This window comes from Cervus canadensis, chromosome 27 (assembly GCF_019320065.1).
Source record: "Cervus canadensis isolate Bull #8, Minnesota chromosome 27, ASM1932006v1, whole genome shotgun sequence".
NCBI lineage: Eukaryota > Metazoa > Chordata > Mammalia > Artiodactyla > Cervidae > Cervus > Cervus canadensis.
The window spans coordinates 17,586,981-17,610,970 of record NC_057412.1 but is presented as its reverse complement, the minus strand read 5'-3'; the positions used below and the strand labels follow the sequence as shown (position 1 = coordinate 17,610,970).

The 23,990-nt window shown below is 43.8% G+C and overlaps 1 protein-coding gene across 3 annotated transcripts in view; it reads left to right on the top strand.

The window, feature by feature from the left end:
• CXADR (CXADR Ig-like cell adhesion molecule) overlaps positions 1-23,990 on the top strand; it is a 66,647-nt gene that overhangs the window by 14,666 nt on the left and 27,991 nt on the right. For all 3 annotated transcript variants that reach the window (XM_043448763.1, XM_043448764.1, XM_043448762.1), the window contains exons 2-4: positions 10,384-10,550; positions 15,587-15,791; positions 23,471-23,626. In XM_043448763.1, the coding sequence (XP_043304698.1) occupies positions 10,384-10,550; positions 15,587-15,791; positions 23,471-23,626 (528 nt within the window). The remainder of the gene's footprint in view (positions 1-10,383; positions 10,551-15,586; positions 15,792-23,470; positions 23,627-23,990) is intronic.

Sequence of the window (23,990 nt, the reverse complement as noted above, 5' to 3'; positions counted from 1 at the left end):
GTTTGAGCCCTGGAGAAACAACATGTCCAAAGTGATAGAGCTTTCTTGGTGACAAACTTGACAACTTGATCCTAGTCTGGTATATCTCTTGTTTTAAAAAGTGGGTCAGCCCATACTCCTGAACTACGTGCTACCTAAAATGCTGTCTTCTTGGAAATCTAGTATAGGAGGGGAATAGTGAAAATTCCAAACCTTCTTCCACCACAGTGACTGGAAGGGGGTCTAATAATGTACTCACTGTATTATTTTGTAGTGATTTTTAAAAGGAAATCTCTTAATGTCCAGGGGTGTTGACTCATAGATTTCTACTTGCAAGGTGAGTGTGGCTTGGGAGCCAATCTGCCTCGATTTGGATCTTGCTCACTTAGTAGCTTAAGTACCTCTTATCATCTCTGTTTCGTCACTGTTCAGTTGAGATAATAGTAGTAACGCCCTCAGAGTTGTTATGAGACTTGAAGGAATTAATGTGTATAAAATATTTTGAAAAGTGCCTGGCACATAATCTAACACCCATGGTGGCTCAGACAGTAAAGAATCTGCCTGCAGTGCAGGAGAGCCGGGTCCATCCCTGGGTCAGGAAGATGCCCTGGGGAAGGGAATGGCTACCCACCCCAGGATTCTTGCCTGGAAAATTCCACGGACAAAGGAGCGTGGTGGGCTACAGTCCATGGGGTTGCAAAGAGTAAGAAAGGACTGAGCGACTCACCCTGGCATGTAATAGGTACTCAGTCACTGCTCATTACTATTTATTATTATTTATCATTTATATTTAAGGTGATGGTTTCCCTGTCTCCATCTCAGTTTATTTTCTGAGCACTTGCTTTTTGATTACTCGTTGGGGGTGGGGAGCTGAGAGTTGATTTTTCAAAAACAGCATAGAAAAGCAAAGAAGTATACCTAATGTTGTTTCTCATTGTTATTTACTTATCTGACTCTCAGTATTATTTTCTTAGCTCAACAGTACATATTAACATACTGTACTGAGTAACACATGGGAATTAACTATAATTCCATGGACAGAGGAGCCTGGTGGACTGCAGTTCCTGGGATCACAGAGAGTTGGACCTGACTGAAGGACTAACACACACTTACTTGGCATTACAGAGGGTAATTTCTACCTTCCAGTGTTTTTTTTTTCCTCTTCCTGAGCAATGTTTAAAGGCCTAGTTGGAGTAGTTAACTACCCTTAAGGTATATTATGTTTTTCTTTTTCTTTCCTAAAAAGAAACACTTAGTATTTAAGTAACTTTTAACATTGCTAATCCCAAAGCAGCTCCCTGGTGAGAAGGAAATTGACAGATTAGATTTAGGGTCAAGGAAATGGTCTAAATAGCTTGGCAGTTGCATTTTTGCAATATTTAAAACAGAGTTTAAAGCATCCCAGTGAGTTGCTTGCTAACCCAGACATCTGATTTGTAGTATTTGTTATCAGACATACACAACAAAATTTTACTTGTCCCAATCAACTTCTTAAACATACCACTTCCTGATTTTCCCAGTTTATTTTTTAACATAGCCCTAATGAATCGTTTTTGAGGGTTTCTGTGTTTTTATGTAAGGTTTCTGAACTCGATATTCTGAACTCAGCAATACAACTGAATATCTTCTCTATTTAAAATAGTAACCTTTATGACATTCTTTGATATTTCTCACAAAAGTCAATGTCAAATAAATTATTTGTAGAAATTGACATTAAGATCATCATAAATAACATACCCCTTTTCAAGCAACCAAAGAATTATGCCAGACCTTTGGAAAATGAAGTTAAATTACTCTTATTTTTATTCCTAGTTTCTCTTTTTTGTTAATATCTTTGGAGTGACTCCAGATATTTTGAGAAAACATGCATAAGTGTATAACATTTTTCTCATTTTGCTTCATGTTGTTCTGGAGGTAGTTGCAAGATAGACAAGCACCTTTTTCTTCATCCCTAGTTGTGATTTTAGTGAAGTGAAAGTCATTCAGTCGTGTCCAATTGTTTGTGACCGCATGGATTATACAGTCCATGAAATTCTCTAGGCCAGAATACTGGAGCAGGTAGCCTTTCCCTTCTTCAGGGGATCTTCCCAACCCAGGGATCAAACCCAGGTCTCCCACATTGCAGGTGGACTCTTAACTGCTGAGCCACAAAAGTTGTGATTTTAGAATATTCACAAATTAAAGTTTTAATGTCATATTTCTTTCATGTTAACATAAATTTACAGGCTTCCCAAGTGGCACTAGTGATAAAGAACCCACCTGTCAATGCAGGAGATGTAAGAGATCCTTGGATGGGGAAGATCTCCCAGAGGAGAATATGGCAACCCACTCCAGTATTCTTACCTGGAGAAGCCCATGGACAGAGGAGCCCGGCAGGCCACAGTCCATGGGGTCACAAAGAGTCAGACATAACTGAAGTGACTTACACGCAACGTAACTATACAGTTGAATCCATGTTAATTTCTTATCACATCTGCTAATATTTCTTGTGATGTGAATATTAAAGTAATAAGCATGAGTCTTTGCTCCTGCTAGCATACAGCCAGGCTTGCTCAGCTCCCTCTGAGCTCCATGCATCCCGAGGCGTCACTGTTCCTTTATTCTGCTAGATACACAGTCTTCCCATGGCCCTCCTTCCCATGACTTTCCCAGAAGGTTTCATGATCTTTTCTCCCATCAGCATTCCTCTTTCAAACAGCTCCTTCACTTTCAATCTGCCCGGAACTCCCACTCTGCGCTTGAACTAAGCAGTTACTTCTGAGGCAGGTCCAGGGTGTGTTGAATAAGGCTTGGAACTTGCCCTCCAGAGATGAAACCCTAGGACCCTGTTAAGCAACTGAAAGTGTGTGCTTAAGGGTGTGCATGCATGCTCAGTCGTGTCCAACTCTCTTTGTGACTCCAGAGACCGTAGCCTGCCAGGCCCCCCTGTCCATGGGATTTCCCAGGCAAGAATACTGGAGTGGGTAGTCACTTCCTCCTCCAAGGAATCTTCCCGACCCAGGGGTGGGATCTGCGCCTCGAGAGTCTCCTGGATTGGCAGATGGATTCTTTATACTCCTGAGCCTTCGAAGAAGCCCTCAGTTAAGGGTGGGAACATGTAAGCAACCACGTGCATTAGAGGTGCAGGTTGTGTAATTGTGAGCAGGAAGCAATTAACCCTGCCTGTGGGGGTCTGGGGGGAGGAGGCCCCAGGTGAGAGGCGTTCAGTGGGAGAAGGGGGGCCTTGCAGACAAGGGAAATGTGTGCAAACACAGGTGCTCCACAGTGTGGATGCACTTAATTCATCTTACCCCTTCAGTGCTTCCGCTGGTGTCTTGGCCCCTGACCAGGATGCCGTCACTGTTGTGATTTCATCTTTGATAGAAAAAGACCTTAACTTATTTTCACCTACTTTTAGCCGCACGTTGTTAATTTTTCTTCACTACTTTGAAACGGAATACCTTTCATTCGGGTAGATTCTGTTTCCTTCCTCTTACACAAAGGAACTACACACTTGTGCTGTAGTTTTTCTTTTCCTTATTTTTAAGCCGAGCACTAGAAATTTTTGCTCCGCTAAAGGAAATCAATGATAATCAAGAAGCTTTGGCTTCTAAGTCAAATGTATGTAGGGTAGGAAGTGTTGCCAAGCCCAAATTCGCTCTGCTCACCGCGTGACAGGCCAGTGAATCCAAGAGATGAGGAATTGAGGCAAAGAAAAGACTTTATTCAGGGAGCCAGCTGACTGAGAGGATGGCAGGCTAGCGCCTCAAAATAACCATCTTATCGGGGTGTGGATACCAGGTTCTTTTATAGATCAGAGATGGCAGGGGGGTGTGTGTGTGAGGAAACGAAGTAAAAAGGCCATTAATCTTGGAAACATCTCCTAGGATAGTAAGCCTCAGGCAGGGGATGTGTTCATTTCTTCCTTCCTGCCATCCACAGGTGGACAGGGTTCTGAACAAAGGCACTCCAGTTTAACAGGCAGGCAGAGGGGCAGGAATCTCAGGGGCAGGCCATTCTGTATGATTGTAATAACAAAAGCAAGTCAAAGAAATAGTTCCAACATGGAGTCAGAATTGGCTTCTTCTCTGCAAAAGAGCGCTTCCCAAGCGGCGTTCGTGGTAAAGAACCCAGCTCCCAGTGCAGGAGTCATAAAAGACGCGGGTTTGATCCTGGGTCTGGAAGATCCCCTGGAGGAGGGCACGGCAACCCACTCTAGTATTCTTGCCTGGACAGGAGAGCCTGGGGGGCTGTGGTCCTCCTGGTCACACAGGGTCGGGCCCGACTGACTGAAGCGTCTGAGCGTGCACGCTCTGCCTCAGAAGGACGCTCGGTAAAGAGGCAGCCTCCGTCAGACAGGGCGAGTGCTCCTGATGGAGGCCTTATCCAGTCAGCCAGCCAGCCGCTGAGGCCTCCGTCACGAGCACTCGCCCTGTCTGACGGAGGCTGCTTCTTTACCGAGCGTCCTTCTGAGGCAGTGCGTGCACGCTAAGGAGCTTTGGTCACGTATGGCTCTGCACTGGATTGTTGGTTGTTGGACAGCCGTTTCTGTATTCAGGCTCTTGTTTAGTTGCTCAGTCATGTTTGATTTTGGGATCACAAGGTCCTTCTGTGTCCATGGAATTCTCCAGGCAAGAAGACTATAGGTTGCCATTCCCTTCTCCAGGGGGTCTTCCCAACCCAGGGATCGAACCCGTGTCACCTGCATCGCAGGCAGATTCTTTATCACTGAGTGATCAGGGAAGCCCTTATTCGGGCACAAAGAATACTTTCTGGGGAAGGGCCTGGCCTGAGACCAAGCTAACTTAATTGCCCTAACAGGGGGGCTTGAGCGGGGAAGGCGGTGTTGTAAAGTGTGTGGGTGCTCAGGGCTGGGGTGCACGTGGGGAGTGGGGGTACCGAGCGGCTAAAGGTGGGGAGGTGCCCGGTCATAAAGCGTGCTGAGGAGAATAAAGGTGTCTGAGCTAGCGTGGGCCCACCAGAGGTTTTCAGACCAGGAAGTGATGTAGTTTAAAAAGCTATGTGTAGTGAACACTCTGGGTGAAATACGGAGATGGTTAGAATGAAGTAGAGTGGGCGCCAGGAAGACCTCAGGCTCAGCCTATGGGAGAGATAATAGAGGCCTGAACATGTTACGGAATCCGAGCTCAGCCTGCTCCCTGCACGGCAGGAATTTGGAATTTGGAGATTAGAGAAATCAAGCAGAAAACCAGGAGGTGTTATTTCAGTCACTGCCAAAAAGGGGCATGACACGGCTAGTTTATTTACATAGTCCAGTACTGAGCACTTCCTAACAAGACTCTGCAAACACTTACAGTTGATCATGTGTTGCATCTTTCATCACATTCTGAATATAAGGTTGAGTAAAATTGTAAGAAGGTTTGTTACATGATTTAGTTCAGAGATCATGTTTGAACTTGAAAGTAGTTTACAAGTTAAGCTATCCCTCATGTGCTGCATAAATAGAATTGGGCAGTATTAAGAATATCCAGAGACGCGACATGAGACCAAGTGTCTGCCTTTGTCTTCTACAGTGTGTGACTGATGCACGCATCAATATTGAAAAACTATGCCTCCATGCCGAGGGGCCCCTTCAGAGTTGCTAGGAAACCCAATAACTGTTTTGTACCATCCTGAGATTTTAATTCCTTTCTAGTGCAACACAATGAAGAGCAGTTGAATGTTTTAAACATTTTTGGAAAAAGAAGTACTGCAAGTCTTTAAAAGTCTGTTTAAAATTTCTTATAGCAGTATACATATTAAGGAAATCTCGTTATAAAACCTACCTTTCTTAAAATCTCTGTTGTGAAAAATAACTGCCAACAATTTGTCTATCCAGATCACTTTTATACACATGTAACTGTTTTCTAAGATACTCTTTGAAAGAGAGGTAATTTTATGTATCAAACAGGAAAGAATGGATGATACTATCATGAAAACAAAGTTACATTTCATTCTAATGATGGTACTGTCAGTGCTGAGAACATGAATTAGGAGGATTGGAACTTTTACTCAGTTTAGATGTCTCAGTGATGCCTCTTAACTTTTCAATTTGATTTTTATAAAATAAAAATTTGAAGCACAGAGTAACTAGGGTTAATTATTTATTATTAATTATTATTAATTAATTGTTTTTCCTAAAGCACATTTCATTCTTAGATATTTTGCCTCCATATTTTTGAGCTGTCTTGATTCATTTGAAATGGAATTCTCTATCTTACATCATTTGTATGGCATTCATTCCCAGACCAATTAGATGCAGGCAACAATTATAGTAGCTGTAGATAGGAGATCTTCAAATAGCAGGACCTTCTGACAAATTAATGCTCTTTTTCAGCATTCCTAAAATTGATCAAACTTACAGTCCAGTCACCAGTTATTTTCTACTAATGTGCAAGGAACCCAGCAAGAGTTAAAAGCCACAGTTTTCCCGAACCCTGGTGGAGCTAATGGTGAATCAGGGTATACATTTAAAAAATTCCCTTAAAAATACAAGGTGGTATGGGAAGATGAGCTCACTGACGTCTGTGAAGATGAGGCAAAGACCATGGAGCCTGAGTCAACTTCACAGTAAAGTTTATAAAGGGAAAATAAGAAAATAGTATACACTGAGTGCCGAAAGAGTGATAATACAGATAGCAGGAGGTGAGCTACTTCATAGAATACCGGGAGCATTCCAGGAAGACAGAAAGAAGAATCACTGTAGGCTGAAAAGTTAGCAGAATGCCTCAAGTGAAGGAAGCAGGACTGGAACTGAGTTATTAGAAATGATAGAAAGTATTCATTCAGATAATTGAATATTAATCAGGAGAATTTGCTGTAATTATACACATAAGTATCAAATCATACCACCTAAACTAGAAATGTGTACATGAAACGGAGATGGGGATAGTATGGACTTTGGGGGATGGTAAGTAGTTCATTTGGGCTGAATCAGAGATTTTGGATGGCGTATCATTAATATTTGCTGTTTAACAAACCAACCCAAACTTGAGAGGCTTTAAAACAACAGTCGCGTGTTGGTTCACAGTCCTGTCTGGGCTCAGTCGCGGGGCTGCAGTTGGTTGCTGTGGGGCCGGGCCTGTGTTCCAGGGGGGCTGTGTGTTGGGCACTTGTCACTGTTGTGCTCACACCTGAGATCTCTCTTATGTCGTGCACGTGGTGGCAGGTGGCAGGGGTCCTAGTGGCCAGAGCGGGGGCAGCAACACCTCTTGCAGCCTGGCCGCGGGAGGCTCAGCAGTACTCAGGCCACAGTCTATATTGGCCGAAAGCAAGGCCAGCCTCTCGTTTGGGGGAAGTTGTGCAGAGAGTCTGTGTCCAGTTTTTTTTTTTTGTTTTTTTTTTAATTATTTTTGGCTGTGCTGGATCTCTGTTGCTCCGTGGTGTTTTTCTAGCTGCAGCGAGCAGGGGGCTCCTCTGGTTGCGGTACGCTGGCTTCTCGTGGGGGCTGCTCCTGTTGCGGAGCTCAGGTTCCGGGGCCCGTGAGCTCGGCAGCTGCGGCTCCGGGGCTCCGAGCGCAGGCTCAGCAGTTGCGGCACCGGCCTTAGCTGCCCTGCAGCATGTGGGTCTTCCCAGGCCAAGGATCAAGCACATGTCTCCTGCGCTGGCAGGCAGAGTCTTTACCCCTGAGCTGCCAGGGAAAGCATGCGTTCGGTTTTAGCTTGCTGTTTGATGAGTGCACTTGAGTGTGATAAAAGCTTAGGGTGGTGCATGAACATAAATGGTCTTGTATGTAACTTGACTTTCATTCTCAAATCTATTGGCTTCAGCCTTACTAACATTTTATTACAGCTGATAATCCATGTGTATTAAGCCTCTGGTAAGGGCTAATAGGAAGGATCGTATAATGGCTAATAATACAATTCTTCATTTTGGTTTGTTCTTTTGGAATGTATCATTTAAAAACCAGCAATGAAATCATCATTATGGAGAATTAGGACTGGATTTACTTTTAATTTTGCCCTGTGTTTATTTTTACAGTGTGATCAGGGAGAAGGTGGGTAGAGAGGAGAGAGGAAGGCCCCATATATCATCATCTTAGCACCTGGGGCCCCTTCCAGGTCATCTTTCAGCCCTGAAAGGGTTGGGTGATGCAGAGGTCGAAGTGGTAAAGCTGCTAAACAGAGACCAGTGTGTGCATTTGAAACTTCAGATCTGTATTCGTTACACATTTGACTTTACACATAACAAAATGTTGGGTTATCACAGGGAAAACATACAGTGACAGACTGGTGCTGTGCAAACTTTTATAGTGTAAATAGTAAGAAAAAAAATTAAGTTTTGTGTGATGGTTCATTTACAGACTGAATTTATGTTAAATTGTTGGCTGTTCAAACTGCAGTCTTACTATAAGTAGTGAACAGACCTATTTTTATGTGTGAATTAATTAAACTGGATTTTTTTTTTTCCCTCACAGGTAAGAAAGAGCATCATTATATTCATAGTTTGTTCCATCTTTTATGCATGTAATAGATACTGGTTTTGTTACAGTAAGTTATTAACCCCTTTAAAAGGAGGAGACTTTTTTTCAGTTCTTATGGGATTGTACTGAGTTTAAACCATCTCAGAATCAGTCAGAAGAAACTATGCCGGAATTTTTTATTTGGGGCTCTGGACATCTATTTTTGCTTTTAGAGAGTTTTTAAATATTGCTATTCAGCATTAATTCTCTTAGTAATCTAAGTGGAAGTTTCATAGGATACAAATTTCAAAATAATTTATAGAATTTTAAGATAATTTTAATTATATAATAACTGACTTTTTCATAAGGGAAATAGGAAGAGAAAAAGTAAGAAAGGTCTTAAAGATAATATTGAGGTCAACCTTTTGGTATGTTTAAAGCTATATAAATTGACAATGTTTCTTCTTTTGAATTGTCATCAAAATTTATTGCTTAGAAATTTTTTTTAATTAATTTTAATTGGAGACTAATTGCTTTACAGTGTTGTGGTGGTTTTTGCCATACGTTGACACGAATCAGCCACAGGTGTACACGTGTCCCCCATCCTGAACCCCCTCCCGCCTCCCTCCCCATCCCATCCCTCAGGGCTGTCCCAGTGCACCGGCTTTGAGTGCCCTGTTTCACGCATCAAACGTGGACTGGTGGTCTGTTTCACATATGATAATATACATGTTCCAGTGCTATTCTCTCAGATCATCCCTCCCTCGCCTTCTCCCACAGATTCCAAAAGTCTGTTCTTTATATCTGTGTCTCTTTTGCTGCCTCGCATATAGGGTTGTCATTACCATATTTCTAAAGTCCATATATATGTGTTAATGTACTGTATTGGTGTTTTTCTTTCTGACTTACTTCACTGTGTATAATAGGCTCCAGTTTCATCCACGTCATTAGAGCTGATTCAAATATGTTTTTTTAATAGCTGAGTAATATTCCATTGTGTATAAGTACTACAACTTTCTTATCCATTCATCTGCTGATGGACATCTAGGTTGCTTCCATGTCCTGGCTGTTGTAAACAGTGCTGTGATGAACACTGGGGTACACGTCTCTTTCAATTCTGGTTTCCTCGGTGTGTATGCCCAGCAGTGGAATTGCTGGGTCGTGTGGCAGTTCTGTTTTCGGTTCTTTAAGGAATCTCCACACTGTTCTCCATAGTGGCTGTATTAGTTTGCATTCCTACCAACAGTGTAAGAAAGTTCCCTTTTCTCCATACCCTCTGCAGCACTTACTGTTTATAGACTTTTTGATAATAGCCATTCTGACCTGCGTGAGATGGTACCTCATTGTGGTTTTGATTTGCATTTGTCTGATAATGAGTGATGTTGAGATTTTTTTCATGTTTGTTAGCCATCTATATGTCTTCTTTAGAGAAATGTCTGTTTAGTTCTTCGGCCCATTTTTGATTGGGTCATTTATTTTTATTGCTTAGAAATATTTTTAAGCATTCAATAAAAGTCACCAAATCAAATTTAATAAAAATTTGGAATTACAGAAGCCTGGACACAAAAAGTGTCAAAGTTCATCAGCACATGCCCAGTGATGGGAATTCCAAGTGTGTTTTTGGCACCATGGCAAGCGTGAATTAATGTGGCCTTGAATTAGACTGATGTAACTGACCTTTCAGAGACTCTAGCCAGGTTCAGTTTTAAACAGCTGCCTGGATAATAATAATCCTCTGCTGGGTTCTTCCAACTCATGTGAGATTGCTGTTATTCCAAATAATAGTGGGAAGTGTCCAGTGCTCTGAAATGAAATTGTATTGAATAGGATGGGTATTAGTATTTCTATTTCTGCAGAGGCGCACACGCACAAAACGGGACCGCTGAGTTGGCGTTTCATTCCTCTGGTCCCCAGTAAAGTCCTTTTTCCCCCACACCTTGTGGTCCCTCTGAACAGTCGAGGCGTCCTGAGGGTGCTGCCAGCCTGGGAGCAGATGCTCAGTCCATGTGTGTTTCATTTTCTAGATTTCACCAGAGGTTTGAGTATCACTACTCCTGAACAGATGATTGAAAAGGCCAAAGGGGAAACTGCTTACTTGCCATGCAAGTTTACGCTCAGTCCGGAAGACCAGGGGCCGCTGGACATCGAGTGGCTGCTGTCACCAGCGGATAACCAGAAGGTGGATCAAGTGGTAAGTGCTGCTCACTCGGCAGATGTCGGGGCAACCTGTGTTTGGGGTCTGTCACTGTGTTGATACTGTAGGTGGGGGGACACGGGGAGCTGTGAAGAAAGCCTGAGACTTCCTCGGCTTGCAGCGTAGGGGAGAAAGGCAGATGCTTGGAGAAAAGGCACCCTGATGTAGTGGAGTGAAATCCTCAGATTTCAGAGGAAGGAAAGGTCACCAGACTTCTTACACTGGGCTGCAAGGGAGAAGGCGAGCTTGAGAAGGTTCTGAAAATCTGGCCTTGGAAGTGTGTGTGGCCGGGGGCCGTGGGAGGCGTGTACAGAGCAGGCAAGTTAGTCTGCAGGGAAGTGCGTGACATGTCGGGCGGCGCCGGGTAAACTGGGCGTTGGGAGAGCTTAGATAGAAGTGAATTTCCAAGTTTCACACAAGGATTCCGTCACCAGTATAAGGGTCAAGTCTAACAGAGGAGTGAAGGTACATATCATTACAGTCTCTTTTCCATATTTTTGCAAATTAAATATCCTTTATGTTGAATGCCTTAAAAAACAAAATAGCAGTTGGCCCTCCAGATCTGTGAGTTCTGCATTGGTGGATTAAACCAATTATGAATTGAAAACATTCAGGGAAAAAAAACATTCCAGAATATTCCAGACAGCAAAACTTGAACTTCCCACATGCCAGCAACAATTTACATAGCATTTACATTGTATTAGGTATTCTAGATAAAGGTAATCTGGATAAAGTATATGGGATAATGGATAAGTGACCTCAGATTTCAGAGGAAAGAAAGGTCACCAGACTTAGAGAAGGCTTCAAGGAAGAAGAGGAGCTTGAAAATGTTCTGAAAATCTGGCCTTGGAAGTGTGTGTGGCCGGGGGCATGGGAGATGAGTAAGGAGCAGGCATGATAGCCCGCAGGAATGTGCATGACATGTTGGGGACACTATCATACGTCATCTAGACAAAGATGTGGGAGGAAGCATATACTTTACCATCTCATACGTACGTCAGACTTCCCTGGTGGCTCAGTGGTAAAGAATCCGCCTGCTAATGCAGGAGACACAGGTTCGATCCCTGGATCAGGAAGATCCCCTCGAGAAATGGCAACACCTGCTCCAGTATTCTTGCCTGGGAAATCCCATCTTCAGAGGAGCCTGGTGGGCAACAGTCCTTGGGGTCGCAGAAGAGTTGAATACGACTTTAGCGACTAAACAACATATGTACACCCTCTTATTTGAGGGAGCTGAGTATCTGTGAATTTCAGCATCTGAGGGAGGGAAGGGGGAAAGGCAGGAGGTCCTAGAACCACACCCCCCCACCCCATCGTTACCTAGGGATGACTGTCTTGTTACAGAATTTTTTCTAGTTACACCTTAACAGGGACCTAATGTAGAAAACCCCATTACTCTGTGACCCATAATCAGAGGCATTTTTATAAAGGTGATTAAGGAACTAAATAATTAAAGCAAGCTTGGTCAGTGAAGGCAAGATAAAAGTGGAAGGGTTTTTATAAGCTGTTCTCTTATGTGCTATTCTGTAAGACAAGCTCAAGACTTTCTGTTAGTCACCAGTTTCCATTAACCCTGTGGGGTGTGATTTCAGCCCCGTCTACAAATAAATGTATCACACTTTTAACGGTACTGTAATATTTCACTTCATTTAGAATGCTTCATATTAGCTTTGCCTAACATACTTAAAAATAAGTCAATGTTAACAAATACTATTAAACCAGGGAGAGAAAAAGAAGTTCAAATATTTGGAGTAATATTGTACTATATATATATTTAGAAGGGAAATTTTTACTTGTGGTCCATATTACAAAAAAGGGGTTATCCAGGCAGTTAGTGGCGGAATCACTGCAGTTAGGTAATTAACTGTTTTTGGCAAATACAAGTAGTGTGCCCATGATGTTTTTGTGAAGGAAAAAATTAAGGTGCTTTCCCGAGTTGTAAATGGCTGGGGCCACTCCCTCCAAGGATAGATCTCTACCCTGATTCTGATATGAGAACTTCCTTCTCTCCCCGAAGGAAAAGAAATTGAGCCCGACTCCTGTCTACTCAGCCCAGATACCCTGCCCCGCTCCCATCTTGCTCTTCATCCCTCCCCTCTTTCCATGACCGTGCCAACTCCCTGACCTCAGGCCTGAGCCCCTGCACGCCCCTCATTCCTTTGCCAGTGAAGTACCCACCTCCTTTAGAACCCAGGACTCTGGTTCCATGGTTAAGATATGAGAATGGAGAGCCCAGATCCTGGCTTAAGGCCCAGGGATGAAGCCCTGTGACAAGGTGCCTCTTGAGACCAAAAAGGCCAGTGTGTCCTGCAGCCTTGGGTTTCCACCCAGGGAAGGAGAATCCAGGGACTTCTGAGCTAAGTGGAGGCCCAGCCTCACTGTCCACAGGACCTGGGAGACAGATGTGATCATGGGTGCTGGGCTGAAGTGTCCATTTCTGGGTTAAGACACCTAGCTTCTGACCTAAAGCACAGTAAATAAGGCCACAAGAAAGAAGGGTTAGGGAGAGATTGATGCAGAGGAGGACGCGTGCATAGAATTACAGCTGTATTAGAACGCTTGCTAAATCCTTCTTATAATATTTTTAAGCTAGCAGGCAGTGTGATGGGGGCCTGGGCTGGAGAAATTTCCCTCCTCATTCCCTGTGTGATCTCTTTAATCAGCAGTTATGATGTACTTGGGCACTTACCGTGTGCTGGGCTGGACAGGGTTTTATATGCTTTAATTATATATACTTACTTAAGTCGTAAAACAACACTCCAGAATGAAGATCATTATACATGCGAGGAGGAGGAGAAGGAGGCCCAGAAATTTAAGGAGCATGCCCAGGGTCACGTAGCTGGCAACAGACACAGCGGGGCTTTTGAGCCCAGATCTCTCCGACTACTCCCTCCCACCCCCCGCCCCGACCCCATCTATATTATCTTTTGCAGTATCATGTACTGCCTCCCATATTTCACAAGCCTCTGTTTTCTCATATGTGAACTAAGAACAGGTACACCTGCTTCTCAGGGTTGTGATAAGAATTTTCTGAAAGTACTGTATGCTTTAGTGTTCTCTGAGTCTATAAGCCATACAGAAATGTTCATGCAGGCAGCCTGCGATGCCAGACCGGATGGATCTGGTTTCCATCGCAGCTTTATGACCGAGAGAGTTGGCCTGTGACAGCCACTGCCTTCTGCAGGGTTAAAAGGTTAAATGTGGATCGTGCCTCCATCCCCATTGGGCTGTAAAGAGGAATCAAAATTGCCTGGTACATGTTACTTCCCCATTTCTTAGCTGCTGTTTATAAAATTGTTTTCATGAGAACATGACCAAGTTCGTTTACAAAAATGACAGCGAAGACAGATTTGTCAGGCCCTCCTTGAAAGGCTGGGCTTCCAGGTGGCTCAGTGGTAGAGAATCCGCCTGCCAATGCAGGAGACTCCACTTCGATCCCTGGATCAGGAAGATCCCCCTGGAGAAGGAAATGGCAATCCACTCCAATATTCTTGACTGAGAAATCCCACGGACAGAGGATGCTGGCGGGCTATGGTTCATGGGTTCACAAAGAGTTGGACATGACTTAGGGATTGACAACTAGGGACTCCTAGAAAGGCGTGTGTGTGTGTGTGTGTGTGTGTGTGTCAGAATGAGGGATTCAAAATATTATGGGTTGAGCTTCCTGGCTTTTCACAACAAGAGAGTCCATAGGTTAATACAGAGGAAGATACACTTAAGGAGTTCTCAGTACTGCTATTGACAGGTGGATGTAGGCAGAGATGGAGTAGATAAAGTGATGGCTTGTGTTTACAGAGCAAGTCAGCTGTGGACCCTTCAACTGCTTTTATTTACTTAGCAAGCTGATATTGAGTGCTTCCTCAGTGCTGACTCTTAATATATAAGCAAAAGATCTTTAGTGAATTAGGAGCGGGATCAACATGGTCCTCATTAGGAGGTGATGAAAGAAAACCCAAGTCTGTGCTCTGGAGAAATTCCTACACATACTGCTGATTCTGATCTTACTGAACATAGGAGATAAAAGGTCTGTAGGACATATGCTACAGTTTTCTGATTACTATTTAAGTTTGGTACTATTGCTTTTTGACCCTTGGGTCTCAGATGACCAGAATGAAGGACTTCATGAGTGAATAAAATGTATAATGTATTTAATTTTCAGTTCAACTCACTCACTCACTTGTATCCAACTCTTTGTGACCCCATGAATCATAGCACACCAGGCCTCCCTGTCCATCACGAACTCCTGGAGTCTACTCAGACTCATGTCCATCGAGTCGGTGAGGCCATCCAGCCATCTCATCCTTTGTCATCCCCTTCTTCTCCTGCCCCCAATCCCTCCCAGCATCAGGGTCTTTTCCAATGAGTCAACTCTTCGCATGAGGTTAATCCCTTCTTGGGGTGTAGTGGTGGTGGTTGATAACCCGATTTTATACAGTTGATTGGTGTACTTCTTTCTCTGAGGCAGCTGAGAAGCAGAGTGTATAAGAATTCACAAACCCACGCTCTTGTGGGTCTCCCCAAACGGCTCGCGTAGAGGGCTGTATTTAATCATGTCGGGTCTTGCTTTCCCGTCTGTAATGACCGCGTGTGACCATACTTAAGGGTCATAGTGGCCTCTTTCTGTTTTCTTGAGAGCTCATTTGGAGATTCTAGTAGGAGAGCACAGCTACCCATTATACCCTTGACTGAAGACCGGTCCTCCTCTGTTGGGGAAGGTCTTCATCTTCCAGCGAGTGTGCCGCTTTGGGAGGGGCGCTCCTGGAGTTGTGAGGGAGGAAGGGGCTAATCTAGCAGCCAGATCAGCTGAATCAGCCCCGGCGATCAGTGGGCTGACAGATGTTGCAAACAGACCGCCCTCACATCCTTCTTCCGTTTTCTTAACCTGTGGTGTGAATAATTGTAGATTCCTCAGGATACTGTGTTCTTTTCTTTTGGATCCTACAGTACTGTGCTGTATCCAGAACTCCTTTAACAAGACAGGGAGTTCGCTTGCTTGCTTGTTTTCTCTTTGTCTTATTTTGGCTTTCTTTCAGATTATTTTATATTCCGGAGACAAAATTTATGATGACTACTATCAAGATCTGAAAGGACGAGTACATTTTACAAGCAACGATCTCAAATCTGGTGATGCTTCAATAAATGTGACAAACTTACAGTTGTCAGATATTGGCACATATCAGTGCAAAGTTAAAAAAGCTCCTGGTGTTGGAAATAAGAAGATTCAGCTGACAGTTCTTGGTAAGTTATTTGTATCAGTGTTAATTATTAACAGGGTAAGGGATCACAGTACTATAGGAGCAGCATTTATGTGAGATAAAACTTAGAATTCTAGAGTAGTAAGTTTAAATGTTTGACATACTGTCCTCAAATAGCATAAAACATAGAGCTGGCATTTTTTTTTTCATAGAAAAAATAAGTGAACAGCTTCTTCGTGAAGTTCATGAAAGCATTTGAAAGTGAACGAAGGAGTCCTGTGATACGGGAGATGAACCCTAAGGCAGGAGAGGGGATCCAGACTTTGTGCCTTGGTCTCAGGTTTGCCCTGGGAATTAAATAAAACCCCTTCATTTCCTGGGCCTCAGCCGACATTTTTGAAACATAAAAATAATTATCATTAAATCTCTATGCAGTCTCATTCACCTTAAAATTGTGATGTGTGCTTTAAGCTTTATCAAACCACATGTCCCAAGGAATAAGTGAGATTTCTATGATGAATAGTTGGAGTATTTAGAGTAGAGGAGATGGAATATGGTAGCTGGAATATTGAATTGGGGTAAGGCCATTAGACCTCGGACAGTCCTTTAACCTCCCTGAACATCACGATTTTTTTCATCCTTAAAAGTAAGGAGGTTAGACAGATGCCCACTAGGACGTAGCTCTCCAGGACAGTTAAGAAGGAGAATAAGTATAAACTGCTTTGTGAAGATCATAGACTGAAAAGTTTATTATCCTTCTCCAGATTCTGTGGTCATGCACAAGCACCCTTAAGCCCTGCAAACTGAGAAACTCTGAAAGGTATTGCTCAGAAATATACTTCTAAAACCTTGCTGTGGTAGCTTTGCCCAAAAGTACAATGAGCTGCCATGTAGAAAATCTCAACAGTCTGGCACTATTATATGACAGTAAATTCCCATGTGACCTAAGGTGTCAGGTTTCAGGGACACTTGGGGACCCACTTTACATCAGAAATGCTGATTGCTGGAATTGTCTTCCATATCCCTGGAAAGAACTCATCTACACAAGTCTCCCTCACATCAGCTTCTACCTTTTGTTCCTTTTAATTTAGAGAACTGAGCAGGGGTTAAGTGTGTTGGATTCCAGACTCACGTGGAGCAGGTCAGTTCAGTCGCTCAGTCATGTCCGACTCTTTGCGACCCCATGAACTGCAGCACGCCAGGCCTCCCTGTCTATCACCAACTCCCAGAGTTCACCGAAACCCATGTCCATCGAGTCGGTGATGCCATCCAGCCATCTCATCCTCTGTCATCCCCTTCTCCTCCTGCCCTCAATCTTTCCCAGCATCAGGGTCTTTTCCAATGAGTCAACTCTTCACATCAGGTGGCCAAAGTATTGGAGTTTCAGCTTCAGCATCAGTCCTTCCAATGAACACCCAGGACTGATCTCCTTTAGGATGGACTGGTTGGATCTCCTTGCAGTCCAAGGGACTCTCAAGAGTCTTCTCCAACACCACAGTTCAAAAGCATCAATTCTCCGGTGCCTAGCTTTCTTTATAGTCCAACTCTCACATCTATACATGACCACTGATAAAACCATAGCCTTGACTAGACGGACCTTTGTTGGCAAAGTAATGTCTCTGCGTTTTAATATGCTGTCTAGGTTGGTCATAACTTTCCTTCCAAGGAGTAAGTAAGTGTCTTTTAATTTCATGGCTGCAATCACCATCTGCAGTGATTTTGGAACCCAAAAAAGCCAGTAGAGACTAATTATTGTGCATCCCAGCAACAACTCCCAGGGTTGTGGTTGATAAGGCAGTCTTCTGGAAACATCATCGAGGGCATTCTGGTAAGAGGCACTCCATGCTGAGTGGAACTCATTCAGAATATGTCTATGGTATGAAAGCAAGTGAACCTGAAGAGGAACTGGGAAAGGCAATATGGTAACATTGGAAATTCTAGCCTTTTGTGTCTACATTCAGCAAACATGGAGTTGCCTTTCTTTTTTATAAATGTGGGAGCTGGTAAAAGTTTAATAACTTGTCTGAACTCTTACCTGAAATTGTAACCTGAGTGTATCTTCTTTGGGGCTTCCCTGGTGATTTCAGATGGTAAAGAATCTGTCTACAGTGCAGGAGACATGGGTTGGATCCCTGGGTTGGGAAGATCCCCTGGAGGAGGGAATGGCTACCCACTCCAGTGTTCTCGCTTGGAGAATCCCATGGACAGAGGAGCCTGGGGGGCCACAGTCACTGCTTTCCAGGAAGTGTTGAGTTAGGAAATATGTGGAATTTTAACTGGTTCCTGAGGTACCAAGCAGATTATACATATTTGTCAGAATTACTGTGGAGTCCCTGTTTGATGGGGGCAGGTACACTGGGAGGGATGTGATTGGCACATGTTCCCGAAAGAGGTGTGGACAGATACTCTGTGTATCTGTGTGTGTGTGTGTGTGTGTGTGAGAGAGAGAGAGAAAGAGAGATCTCGTAGGGACTGTCGCAGACTCTGGCCAGGCACACCCAAGGGGGCAGCCTTGACTGTTGGGCAGGAGGGATGGCCTTTTACATTAAACCCCACACCTCTGACATCTTCCTCCTCGGCCTGGATGGCTGGGAAGCACTGACACTAACTGCGTTTGTTCGCTCTGTGTGGGATCACCGTGGCCAGGCAAGCCCTGGTGTCAAACCAGGGCGGGAGGTAGAGACTGAACGAGGGGTGAGGGGAGAGAGGGGCCAGTGGTGGCTAAAGGGGGAAGCGGGGATGACCTCTGACCTGCTGAGACTGTCTCAGAGCCAGAGGAGAATTTCTCCATCTCTCCTCCATGTTTTCAGATGAGCCAGGACCACTGTGGCAGAAGACACTAGAAGTTCTCTTAAAAGTGAGAGCTGGATAGAAACTTAGTTTGTTTGCTTTTTTCCTGAAAATACTGCTTAGGCAGTCCGGAGGAAAGGTTAAACAAAGTGCTTTATAGAGACCAGACTGTGCAGCCTCTGAGCTTCACTCTCAGAGGCTCGGCCTGATACTTTGATTTGCTTGTCCAAAATCTGTAGATGCCACCATGGCGTCCCCATAGTAATGAAAACTTGTTCGGGGCCTTCCCTGGTGGTCCAGTGATTAAGACCCCAAGCTCCCAATGCAAGGGTCGTGGCTTCGATCCCTGGTTGGGGAACAAAGATCAGCATGGCACAGCCAAAAAACAATTAAAAAAAAAAGAAAGCTTGTTCAGAGCTCTGGGTGTGTACAGACACAAAGGGGGATGGCTGTTAGCTGTCTGGGTATGAGGGGTGGTGTGTTACTGTTCCATGCTCTGTTGCTAGGGCCCACCCTACTCTTTCAGATGCGCCAACTGTACATGTGGATGCTACTCAATAAAGGAGCTAGACAGGGGTGATGATGACAAGGGTTAGTATGGGGGCTGCTCACTGCTAGCACCTTCCCTGGGAACTCCAGAAAAACCTGTTACTGGGACCCTTTTGGTGTAAATAGACTTGGCTATTTTGGTGTATATGGTGTACTCAGATTGCACCCGCACCATGAGAGGGGCATGTGCAGGGATTCAGTCAACACTGGGATTTATTTGTTTTTTTTTTAGTTTTTATTCTGAAATAATTTTGGTTTTACAGACAAGTTGCAAAACTAGCAGAAAGTTCATGAAAGTGTACCCATTACCTAATTTTTCCTAATGGTAACATTTTGCAAAATCATAATACGACTACTAAAACCAATAAGTTAGTATTGAAGCTATACTGTTAACTATGGGCTTAATTTGAATTTCACAGCTTCCCATTAATGCCCTTTTGTACCCGGGTCAAGTCAAAGGTCCATGCTGAACTGATGTCCCCTTTAGTCTGCTCAAGTTAATGTCAAGGGGCACATGTTGTTCTGCCTTATTGTTAACCATGATCACTTGGTTTAAATTTTATCTGATAGATTTCTCCATTATAAAATTACTAATTTTCCCTCTGGGACTGAAAAATACCACCCCCCCTCCCAAATCCCCAATACCAGCTCTTTGTATATAAAATAAAAGTTTGAAAACGTAAAAAAAATCCCGGTGGAAGAGCCACTTTGAGACTTTGCAAATATCCTTTCACCTCAAACTTTTTGCCTATTGATTTTTAGCATCTATGCATGGATTTCACCAGAAGTCAAGGTATTTTGAATGAAGCAAAAATACTATTCCTGGGTGGATGACATGATGATAAAAGTATATCCTGTCTCAAACAGAGATTTAGAGTATTTTCTGTAGTCTGAGGTAGTGGGCCCCTAGCTTGGAGGGATGATGATATAACACACAGATGGAACACAGTATTAGTAAATTGGTGGGATCCCAACCAAGTGCAAGTTGAAAGTCATAGATCTTTAGCTGAGAAGGATTATTTATTGGTTTTGTCACTGAACATGGTGACCGATGTTCTGAGGACAATGACTGGGTATCCTGGAGCCCCAGACTGAAGAAATGTTAGATGATAAAACTTGATCTTTGTTCCCCTTCTGGTTTTGTCTTTCAGTCCAGCAAGGTGCCATGGATTAAGAGTTAATCTTCCCTATATTGGGATGGGTAAAATTATAATATGGTTAGTGGTTGGGGTTGCCATGTAAAAGACTTGCCCTTTCTCCTCCCTTTGGAAAGCAGGTAGCCACCCCTAGGCAGGGTTTCCCAGGTGTCACTAGTGGTAAAAAGCCTGCCCGCCAATGCAGGAGACATAAGAGACTCGAGTTCAGTCCTTGGGTTGGGAAGATGCCCTGAAGGAGGATATGGCAACTCATTCCAGTATTTGCGCCTGGAGAATCCCATGGACAGAGGGGCCTGGTGGGCAACAGTCCATGGGGTTCACAGAGTTGGACGTGACTGAAGCAGCTTGGCACACCTGCACGCCTAAGCGACACTCACTCAGACCTAGTGTTGGTAAAATCTTGCTCTGTTGTTTATGGAGTATCTTGAAATCTCAAACTCAGTGGAACCCTGACTTCCTGAGCAGCTGCTGTAAATAACTGCCCATTATTGGATATGTTTGGGAGAAGGACATTTTCAGTAGAAAAAAAGTTTAGGGTTAGAATGCTGTATTACCAATAGATGGCTTGATGTCCAAAGCATTGCTTCAATATCTCACTTACTGCTAGTCTGTGTAATAAAGGATTTATTGGTAGTCTGAAAAAATGAAGAACAAGACTCATTTCATTGAAGACTCAAAGGATGAAATACTTGTGCAAAACTGATTCAGAAGTCCAAATGATGTAGTGTCCAGGGCAACTGATAGATGTGAAAAAGAAACAGATTTGCTTAGGAAAATCAACAATGCAGTTAAATGCATCTGTTGATCCTTATTAAAAAGTGTAAGTTGTAACAGACAAAGGGGAGAAATCCAATTAAAATTTAGAATCATCAAGAAATGTGTGAAGTGAGACCATGATGAATACCCTTAGTTAAAGAGGCCCCACTGGGTATGACAGATCCTGTCAGCCAGATTTGGAAAACAGTTTGACATTTTCTTATAGAGTTAAACATTCACTAACCTGATGTGAAAGAGGAAAACATATAACAGCACTTAACAAGCAGCGTTGTTTATAACAGTGCAAAACTGTAAAACCCATTCACATTTATTCTTAGTAGTGAAAAAATAAAAGCCTAACCAGGACTTGAAAGACTCAACAAAGGAAAAAGCAGTCCTGCTGTTGATCAGACTGGGAGGGTGGCTGCAGGTAGTCAGGTCGAGGGTCTCTGGGAAGGTTGCTCTCCCAAGGGGGTGGAGCGATGGTAAACTCCAGCCTGCAGCTGTCTGCTCACTGTTGCCCCCGGAGACACACGCACTGCTCCTCCTGCACTGCGGGGACTCAGGTTGCTGGATTGTCCTCATCTCCAGTTTAATCTTCGCTTCTCCTAATCCTGCCGCAGAAACGGCGTCAGACTCAGAACTGGTCTCTGCTCTTGAAGACTCTTCTCCGGACCTTCAGACTCTCACGCTGCCTTTCCAGTGACATGCCACCGTTTCTCACGGTGCCTCCCCCCCGGTCCATCTGATTCCCGCTGACCTCACACCCGCTCCTGGTCTAACTGGACTTTGGTAGTAACCCCCAGACAGAATCAGTGTTCATCAGTATCTGAATGAACAAGCAAATGTATGTTACAGTCAATGGGATCCAACTCAACAATAGGAAAGGACAACTGATATATATACAACAACATGGATCAATTGGATCAATCTCAAAATGAAGAGGAATTAAAGAGCCTCTTGATGAGGGTGAAAGAGGAGAGTGAAAAAGCTAGTTTAAAACTCAACATGCCAGAAAACTAAGATCATGGCATCCGGTCCCATCACTTCACGTCAAATAGAAAGGGAAAAAGTGGAAGCAGTGGCAGATTTTATTTTCTTGGGTTCCAGAATCACTGTGGATGGTGACTGCAGCCAGGAAATTCAGACAGTTGCTCCTTGGAAGGAAAGTTATGACAAACCTAGACAGCATATTAAAAAGCAAAGACATTATTTTGCCGACAAAGGTCCATCTAGTCAAAGCTGTGGTTTTTCCAGTAGTCACGTATGGATGTAAGGGTTGGACCATCAGGAAGGCTGAGCACCAAACTGATGCTTTCAAACTGTGGTGCTGGAGAAGACTCTTTGAGAGTCCCATGGACAGCAAGGAAATCAAACCGGTCAATCCTAACGGAAGTCAACTCTAACTCCATTGAAAGGACTGATGCCGAAGCTCTAATATTTTAGCCACCTGATGCAAAGAGCTGACTCACTGGAAAAGACTCTGATGCTGGGAAAGATTGAGGGCAGGAGGAGAAGGGGGCGACACAGTCTAAGATGGTTAGATAGCATCACCGACTCAATGGACATGAAGTTGAGCAAACTCCAGAGATGGTGAACAAAAGAGGAACCTGGCGTGCTGCAGTCCATGGGGTCACAAAGAGTTGGACATGACTGAGCAACTGAAAAACAGTAACAGAAGCCTTATGATGAATAAAAGAAGCAAATGTACATACTGTGTGTTTCATTTATGTGACTCTCAGAGAAGCAGAAGCAACCTATAGCGGTGATGCAGTTCAGCAAGAGGGTATGAGCTGCCGGGGTGTTAACTAGCATTGAGGCGGGTTGCATGTAATGGAGCTATTAGCAGCTGCTCTAAACAGTACCCCAGAGAGACCTGGAGCATAATCTCAGAACTGCCTTTTTATAACACTGCTCTCTGGGCGGGCTTGGATTGCTGTAACTGGAATGTAATCGGCCCTTGCTGCTCTTATGTGAGTTGTCCCTTCTATCAGCATACCTTATCATACACCCCCTGTTGTGGGCTAACAGAAGGATGTCACAGTGCACACACACTCCAAGAGGACTGCATACTCCCGGAAAACTATGCTTCCTGTCGAGGTCCAAGTAGAAGAACAGGTTTAGGACTGGAGGGGAAGCTCCTTGGGCCTGAAGTAGGCCAGGCTGCAGCATTCTTGCTTCTTTCAGATGTGCCCCGTGGATGGAGGGGCACAGACCCGCGTCTGAGCTGCTGCCTGGCCTCTTACGCAGTGGCTGCTTGCCTGAGCTCATTCTCGCATGTTCTGTGCCGGATGCAGCTAAGGAAACTGGCCTTGGCAACCTGTTTTAATCTTTCAGTCTTGTCCACTCCAAACCCAGGACCGCTGCTCTTGATTTAGCGGTTTGCGACATGCTATGTTTGTTTAAATCATCATTAGAAATATACATTCTGTTTTCCTGTATAAACTTATAACTTAATGTCTTTTCTTAGTTAAGCCTTCAGGTACAAGATGTTACGTTGATGGATCAGAAGAAATTGGAAATGACTTTAAACTCAAATGTGAGCCCAAAGAAGGTTCTCTCCCTCTACGATATGAATGGCAGAAGCTGTCCGACTCACAGAAACTGCCCACCTCCTGGTTACCAGGTACTGCTCATTATACAGCTTGATTCTGTGCCATTGATTTGAACTTCAGCCTAGTAGGATTTGTGCACAGATGTATAGATGTTTTAATCCCCAATTCTTCCCTTTCCTAGACAGGGCAATCAGGATTCTAAGGGAATTAGTGTTTTATAATGACAACTTGGTGTCACGTAGTATAAATGAAGAGACATTTTATAACTGTTTAGGATATTATCATTGATTTCTTTGGTGTATATTTTTACTTACCGGTAATATTGATGGAAACCTCATTAGCATAAATTAGTGGCTAAGCTACAAGGAGAGATGGATCTTGAGTGTTTTGGCTGGATTCAGGTTGAAGATATGGTTATTTACACATGGCATGTTT